This window comes from Toxorhynchites rutilus, chromosome 3, assembly GCF_029784135.1.
Source record: "Toxorhynchites rutilus septentrionalis strain SRP chromosome 3, ASM2978413v1, whole genome shotgun sequence".
NCBI classification, from domain to species: domain Eukaryota; kingdom Metazoa; phylum Arthropoda; class Insecta; order Diptera; family Culicidae; genus Toxorhynchites; species Toxorhynchites rutilus.
The window spans coordinates 121,522,769-121,531,856 of record NC_073746.1 but is presented as its reverse complement, the minus strand read 5'-3'; the positions used below and the strand labels follow the sequence as shown (position 1 = coordinate 121,531,856).

The 9,088-nt window shown below is 38.5% G+C and overlaps 1 protein-coding gene across 1 annotated transcript; it reads left to right on the top strand.

The window, feature by feature from the left end:
• The first annotated feature begins 1,307 nt into the window (after positions 1-1,307).
• Positions 1,308-2,243, top strand: LOC129773464 (probable cyclin-dependent serine/threonine-protein kinase DDB_G0292550). The gene has a single exon (XM_055777076.1). The coding sequence runs from the start codon at positions 1,308-1,310 to the stop codon at positions 2,241-2,243; it is 936 nt and encodes a 311-aa protein (XP_055633051.1).
• Positions 2,244-9,088: the final 6,845 nt, after the last annotated feature.

Below are 9,088 nucleotides of genomic sequence, written 5' to 3'. Positions count from 1 at the left end.
TAAAGCCTTTTAAAAACAAGAAGAAGAAGAAGCCTGCTGTTGTGTTGTGTGTGTTAGGTCCCAACCAACCGGGTACGGTGTGAATATGAATCATTTAAGCTAAGAAAAATTCGCTAAATGAACTTTTAAACCAACCGGACGCAGTGCAAGTGTGAATAAATTGAGTAACGAAACATTCAGCGAAAAGATGGTGAAAGTGAAAATCGGCAAAGCGGGGAAGAAATTGGACCCCAGCGGAAACTATTGAAGCCGTTTACGAAAAATTAGAATCGCAGACACAAGTGAAATCGTGAAGCTGACAGTAGCCACCTGGATAAATAACATTCGCAAGTCAAGCAGTATTTCAAAAAAAAAAAAAAAATGAACATCGATTTGGATCCAACTGGACACCCCTGAGATCTGACGGAAGCAGAGGCACCCACGCCCCCCCCACCCCCGAGAAGAGGACACTTGCGGAGAAAACGTGGCGTAAGTCAGACTCGAGTTAGTCTAATCCTTTTATATACGGATATCATGTAATAAATTTATAGTCGAGGCACAAAATATTTTTTATCGTAATACCCACGCGGCAGTAGGAATAGGTAGTAGGAATTAGAAAAAAAAAAAAGCAATTACAATACCCACAAAATTGGTTTTACATATGTACCGTTGAACATGGGGTTATTTAATACCAAACCCGTTAGTAACACGGGCGACGCTCAAATCCAAATTTTAAATCACCTAGAGAACCACAGTGTAATGCACGAAGCTCAAGGAGCGATTATCTGCGTCACACTTGCCCTCATATCCATACTACTAATTTCGAAAATATACAAAGCATATAAGGCATGCATGAATGCACATGCTATGCAAGCGGCAAAAGCTCACGCAGCCGTAGTCGACACCGTCTAAAAGAATTCGAAAATTTTAAAACATGCGTTCGAACGCAGCCTCAGCATAATAAATTCTTTACCGATAACCATTTTTCCTTGTCTCCTTGAATGGACGAAGTAACAAAGCTCATCCAATTGAATATACAAAAACTAAAACATATACACCTGACTATACAACAGGAACTGGTCAGAAAACTAAGGAAAAGTACCTTAGCCAAACGCCTCACGGAAGCGGAAGCGCTTGTGAAACAGATTAAAAAATTGTCGTCTACGTTACTAGACACAACCCACGGCTCAGAAATCATAAAAATAACCGAAAAGGCGGACCAACTTTTGAACGCAATTAAGGCGTCAATCGAAAAGGGTAGACCAAGAACACTCAAGGAAATTGCGCTAGCCGTCCTATTTTGCCTCAGGTTACAAAGAAAACCGAAAATGGCTAGCATACTCGAAATAATCAAGACTACATCGTCTATAGTTCCGCAATTCGACGGAAACATAGACAAACTGAAAGCCTTTGCTGACGCTTTAAACTTGGTGAAAACATTTGAAACACCGGAAAACAAAGCAACCATAATTAACGTCATACTAACCAAACTAGAGGGACGGGCGAGAAATGCATTCACTGAAACACCGACATCGGTGAGCGAGATAAGCAAAATTTTAAAAGCTAAAATAACGACCAGCCCACCGGAACAAGTTCTAGCTAAAATGGCTAACTTAAAACAAAACGGTGGAATCGAACAATTTTGCCTGGATTTAGAAAAATTGGTGTTCAGTTTGGAAACAGCGTACACCGCTAAAGAAATTCCGCCCCAAGTTGCCAAATCTATGGCAAACAAAGAAGGCGTCAAACATTTAGCCGGAGGGTTAAAAAACGAAAAAACCTCGCTCATCATAAGAGCAGGGAATTTCAATTCATACTCCGACGCGATGACTAAAGCGTTGGAGGAAAACTTAAATAATGCAAGCGCATCAGTATTTGCATACTCGCAAACCAACAGAAACGCCAACCGTTTCAACAACAACGTTGACACACATTATAATAATTACAGGCGCAGGCCAAACGACTTCCATAACCGCGGTAGAAACCAAAACAATTTCAACCGCAACAATTTCAACCAAAATAATTTCCAAAACCAACCGCGTAATAACTATAACCGTTTTGGCCAGCAAAACCAAGTTCGAGACCAATTCTCAAACATAAACCCACAGCGAAATAACAACAACAACAATAGGCGGAATACAAATTTTAACCGCCCTCAGCAATACATCCGCCTAACGGGAAACGAGTCACAACCGACGGATGCCCTCCAGTCCGAACCGGCATTGACATTGGAGGAAAACAAACATTACGGAGACCAACATTAAATATTTTTAAATGCGACGTGAATTGTTCAATGTTCGTTACACTATACTTACAAATGTCAAGCAAACCATGTATATTAATAATTGATACAGGCGCTGACATCTCAATAGTAAAAGAAGAAAAAATTAACGGAAAACAATTAATACACCCCGGAAATAGATGCATTATTAATGGAGTTACGGAGGGAAAGACCGAATCCATAGCGAGCACAAATACAAATATCATTTTTGACGATATCCAAATTCCACACCAATTTCAAATCGTCAACAACAAGTTTCCTATAATTGCAGATGGCATTTTAGGCAGAGATTTCCTCACCAAATATGAATGTAACCTATGCCTCAAAACATGGCTAATGACCTTCAACTATGAAAACACCAAAATTGAAATTCCGATTCAAGATAGCTGGGAAAACAATTACATTATTCCCCCTATATGCCAAATTATAAAACACTTCCCGTCACTCAACCTAAACGATGATGCCCTTGTGATCGCACAAGAAATCAAACCAGGCATTTTTTGCGCAAACACAATAATAAACCCAAACTCACAATTCATTACAATAATTAACACAAATACCACACCAACATCAATCCCAAAAACCTTCGCCCCCACCACTATCCCCCTTAAAGAATACACCATAAATCACATTACAACGGAATTAGGAGAAAACCCAAAAGGTAGACACGAGAAACTGATTAAGGAACTCAATTTGAATCATACACCCCAACATGCCCAGGAGAAATTAACAGAATTATGCACTAAATACAACGACATTTTTGCACTAGAAGACGACATATTGACAACCAACAACTTCTACAAGCAAACCATTCACCTTCAAGACAAGACACCCGTTTACATAAAGAATTATCGAACCCCGGAAGCACAAATTTCAGAAATAAATAACCAAATCAGCCACATGCTAAATAACAAAATAATCCAAAATTCCACCTCACCATACAATTCTCCCATCCTCTTAGTCCCAAAGAAATCAAATACTCAAGATAAAAAATGGCGATTAGTGGTTGACTTTCGACAACTAAATAAAAAGATAACCCCAGATAAATTCCCCCTACCAAGAATCGACGAAATCCTCGATCATTTGGGCAGAGCCAAATATTTTACAACCCTAGATTTAATGTCAGGTTTCCACCAAATCGAACTTGACGAAAAATCAAAAAAGTACACAGCATTTTCGACCTCTAACGGCCACTACGAATTCAATAGGTTACCATTCGGTCTAAATATATCACCAAATAGCTTTCAGAGAATGATGTCCATAGCACTTAGCGGACTCCCACCTGAATGTGCATTCCTTTACATCGACGACATCATCGTCGTCGGCTGCTCAATAAACCATCACCTTATTAACTTGGAAAACGTTTTCAAACAATTACAAAACTACAACTTAAAATTAAATCCCAAAAAATGCTCCTTCTTCAGACCAGATGTAACATATCTAGGTCACAACATTTCAGCGGCAGGTATACAGCCCGACCAATCTAAGTTTTCAGCGGTAACAAACTACCCCACACCATCATCAGCAGATGAAGTGAGGCGTTTTGTTGCCTTTTGCAACTATTACCGGAGGTTCATACAAAATTTCGCAGAAATAGCGTACCCATTAAACAAATTGCTCAGAAAAAACGCAAAATTTGATTGGTCTCCCGAATGCCAAAATGCATTCAATAAATTGAAAAACGAACTTATCTCACCAAAAGTTCTCAAATTCCCCGATTTCACACAAGAATTCACCCTAATAACCGATGCTTCAAAAATAGCATGCGGCGCCGTCTTAGCCCAAGAAAACGACGGTATAGAACTACCCATTGCATACGCAAGCAAAGCCTTCACAAAAGGTGAAGCCAATAAATCGACAATTGAACAGGAATTGACAGCAATTCACTGGGCAATTACGTACTTTAGACCATACCTCTACGGGAGGAAATTCACAGTAAAAACGGATCACAGACCGTTAGTATATTTATTTTCAATGAAAGATCCCTCATCAAAACTCACAAGAATGAGGTTGGATCTTGAAGAATTCCATTTTGATGTAAAATACGTTCAAGGTAAGCTAAATGTGACTGCAGATGCGCTATCACGAATAGCAATTAATTCCGAGGCACTTAAAACTATAAAAGTCCTGGGTATACAAACCAGAGCAATGACTAGAAAACTAAACGAAACGAATAACGACACAGAAATTACAGTCAATAATTCAAACCCCGACGATACTGAGTCTGATCAGCTCAGAGCGTACGAGGCTATTGAACCCCGAGAATGGCAAAACCTACCTAAACTTCTATGCGGACGCGCATTAGAAATGAATAAAGAAACAAACGCTAGCGGAAACAAAAATTTGAAATGCGCAATAATGAATAAAAAAGGAACCGAAGAAAAGTCGTCGACAATAATTGAAAATGCAAGCAACACAAAAGAATCCCTGGGAAAACTAGTAAAGAAAGTTGAAAATATGGCCAAAAACTTGAAAATTAGCATGATAGCTCTAGCGTTATCAAGCGTAATTTTCCAAATATGCAGCGTGCAAACCTTTAAGAAGATTTGTAATGACACGCTCAAAGACTTGCAAATAGTGCTCTACACACCCAAGCGTGTGATAGAAAGCCAAAACGAAAGGTTCGAAATTATAAAAAACAATCACGATACACCCACTGGTGGACATACAGGAGTCACCAGACTATACAAAAAGTTAAGCAGACTCTATTCTTGGAGTGGCATGAAAAAAGATATCAGTAGCTACATCAAGAAGTGCATAAAATGCCAGCAAAATAAACACACAATACGAACAAACGAAAATTTCGTCGAAATTAAAACACCCCAAAAAGCATTCGACTGCGTATCGATTGACACAATTGGACCATTTAACAGATCCAATAATGGAAACCGATACGCACTGACCATTCAATGCAACTTAACAAAATACATCATTATTAAACCCACAATAGACAAACAAGCATCCACCATAGCCAAAGCCTTCATAGAAAACTTAATTCTGGTCTATGGAATTCCAAAACTCATCCAAACAGACCAAGGAACTGAATATAAGAACGAGTTATTCGAAAACATAGCTTCATTACTGAAGCTTAAACAAAATTTTTCCACTCCATATCACCCTCAATCAATAGGAAGCCTGGAAAGGAACCATCGTTGTCTTAACGAGTACGTAAGGCAATTCGTCAACCAAGCACAGAGTGACTGGGATGAATGGTTGCCTTACTACACATTCTGCTACAACACAACACCACACACAGATTTCTCATACACTCCATTCGAGTTAGTTTTTGGAACGAATGCTAAATTACCACAAAACCTCACAACAAGCACATATGTAGAACCAATTTACAACATGGATTTATATTACAAAGAACTTAAATATAAACTACAAATAGCATCAAATACCGCTAGGGAAATAATTGATAAGGTAAGAAAAGCCAGAAATGAGACACAGAAAACCATGGCTAGACCATCAAAAGTAGCCATTAATGATCTAGTATTTCTATCAAACGAAAACAGATCCAAATTAGACAAAGTATACGTAGGACCATATATAATAATTGACATTAAACACCCTAACGTAACAATAAGAGATGATCAAACCAATAAAGTCCAGACTGTACATAAAAACAGAATAATACCATATGAGCAACCCCACCCTAAGGGGAAAGGGATACCTAGTTAGCAGTTAATCCTTCCGACAGTTATTATCAAATGTAAAATGTATATATTAAACAAATATTAAAAATAAATATATTTATAAGCAAATAGAACACCCAACGAAGACAATCCGTATAATCATATTATAAGGATAATCTTTATAAACAAACTTAATTTTTACCTGAATACACGAAAAATGTACATATCACAAACATTGAATAAACACTAAAATTGTAAGGTCAGACGAATCTTTCCACCTAATTTAACTTGAATGACTTCTCAATGTTACGTCATTCTCCGAAAGGGGAAAGGTGTAATATGATCACGCTTAAACCCAACTCATCAATATTCAAGACCTCTAAGGCAATAAACCACCCCCGAGGGCGCTGGGCGATATAAACATAAAATGTGATACGATACCCGAGCCAGCAATCTGGCCCAAGGGTTCGTTTACTATTTATGATTGTATAACTCGACGCGCACCAACGGCAGCGGCGAGTTTGTCTTCCTTCCGCCCCGCTGCGAGTTTAGCTAGCAGCAGAAATTTAACCAAACATGTGGCGCGCATCCGGCACACATGTTTCAGCACTTTCTTTTCCTATTTACTTTGACCCACAAAGAAGTGCTTTCTCTCTCTCTCCGAAGAACGCGTCTGACCAAGGCCATCACAGCCCACTCTAACTGCTGGTGCGATGCTCCGCCCAGCATAATTTGTAAATATTCTGTGTAGAGTTTAAGCCTATTTTTGTAAACTAGTATTTAAGCCCCGAGAGTCTTTTCTTTGAAGATAGATGTCAGTTGACAGTATACAGTAGAGAGGCGACGCTTGTACGAATAGCGTTTGTGTTTATTAATTTACCAAATCCGAAAGTCGACGCCACTGAATGGCGTAAGATCCTTCTTCACGTTTACACGAGGAAGACAGCCCAATGTACCGGTGAGAGATGTGTTGGCTCGGTTAGACCTCGATTACATGTCCCAAATATATGTTTTCTTTAAAGCTATCGATCTTCGTGTGTTCCTTATCCTTATTTTCCTACATTTTCCATATTTTCCTATATGTCCTATTCCTTTTTATCCTTCGCGACCAATCGGTTTTCTTCTTACTAACAATAGAATAAGTTGAAATGTAAATACATAATAGATATAAGATAGGTTTAAGAACTGAGTGTGATCAACAACTTTGTTACAATCTCCTTATATTCCATCCTTTTCCTGATGAAAATATGTCACCCTTCTAAACTTGAGTCGACCGCGAGTAATCGGTTTTCTACCTAATTAAACAATAGATTTAAGGAAATTTGTTTATAGAGAAATATATAAAAATATATAGTTTATATATTTAGATAAGATTTCGGCTCCTTTAAACTTATGTCACTGAGCCTGTAAAAAAACGAATTTATAAAAAAAATAGGTCTCTAATAAAATGTTTAATGGCTTTTATGAGACACAAATGGTACAATAGCATCGAATGGCTGTGCATGGAAACCATTAACAAGCTCATGTTTTCATGTAATGAATGAATAGAAAGGGTCTGTCACCGTCACTCCACCAACCCAACCGAATTCTCACAGATTTTTTGTTCTTATAATCTAAGGCTTAGAATCCGGAAACACAAAACCAGTGGCATCTCGGGATTGGTTAAAGTTACAAAAAAAATTATAGCGAAATGCAGAAAATTTATTGTTCATTTCCAAAAAAAATATTTAAAAAATTATTCCGTTATAGTTTTGATGAATGTTTGTCCTTTTTTTCCGGAATTCGGACCCGGATTGTGAAGATGCAATCGACCCCACTGTCGACTGTAGTGATAACTTGCTAAATCTGACCAAAACTTCATCGGACCTTTGTGAGTCTTAATGAACGGATGCAGACGTTTCGGCAGGCACTCTTTCTTATACATTTTCGAGTCCATTGTGTTGTTTGTGACGAGAACCTTGATTTTCGGTTCACAGCTGCATATATCTTGACAAATCAAGAACTTCCTGACTAATTTATCAGCGAAAACGATTTACATCTTGTTGTATCACCTTCGAGAGCCTTTTTGGGCCACCAGATTTCGCTTCAACATTCGGTTCGGTTGCTTGTAGGCCCGGAAATTACGATAACCTTCTCGCATACGGATTCTCCGGATGGTACTTTGGTGTCTCGGGTTTGCCTGAATTGTTCAAATGCCAACGCGTCCTCTGATTCTTCCGATCAACAGCTGTACGTTCACGGAAACGTTTCAGCACATCATACACGGTCGATTTAGCTTAAATTTCATCGTTTTCACGATTTCAATACCTGACCACGTCGGATTTTTTTCAATTTCCACCAATTTTCTTATCTCGGCTTCCATTCTGCACAATTTTTTCAAAACAAAACGGATCAACGTGATTTTTTTACCGCGGGAATATATAGGTTTCCCAAAAAATATGCAGTCTTAAGATTTCAGAAACGCCTACTACGATCGATGCTGGAACATGGACACTGATTCTGGATTCTAGCTGAATCAAACCTTATGCGCACGCAGCGGCATGTAATTTTTGCGTTTTCTATTTTGGGTATTTTGGTTTCGAAATTTGGCTCGTTGGTGGCTATATTTCAGTAGGAGTGTTAATATCGGAACGAATTTTGTGGGTACACCAAAGAGGTACATTAATTGGTAAGTGAAAAATTGTGAATGATTCAAATAATTGTATTGGTGAGGTGAAACGGACAGCTTCTACAGGGAGTAAGACGGACAGTGAAAAGTTTGTGATGGGAAGAGCATCTAACCTCGCTCTTTTGTTTTCTCTCTGTTGGTTTGCATGTCAGTTTGTGGATGGACAAACGATGTGAGAGTAAATATAATTATGTCTCTTGCGAGTGATAACCTTCCACGCCATTAATTAATTCTAATATCCCTTATATGCAAGTCGAGCTTGATATTGGGTAGACTCCATATTTCAATTCATTCTGATTGTGGATGTGATTAGAAAGTAATTAATTAATAACGACGTTGGGCACGTCCTTGCATTCAGCATGGGGAGGGAATGGAGGGAATATTAGTATGGTATTTGCGGTATTTGAGTGCTAATCTCTATACTGTGGTTCCCCTGCGATTATCATGGTAAGAGATGTGATTGCAAACGTGAAGCCTCAACCACTCGATGTATTGTGTGGTTGATTGTGCATCTTTTTTTTT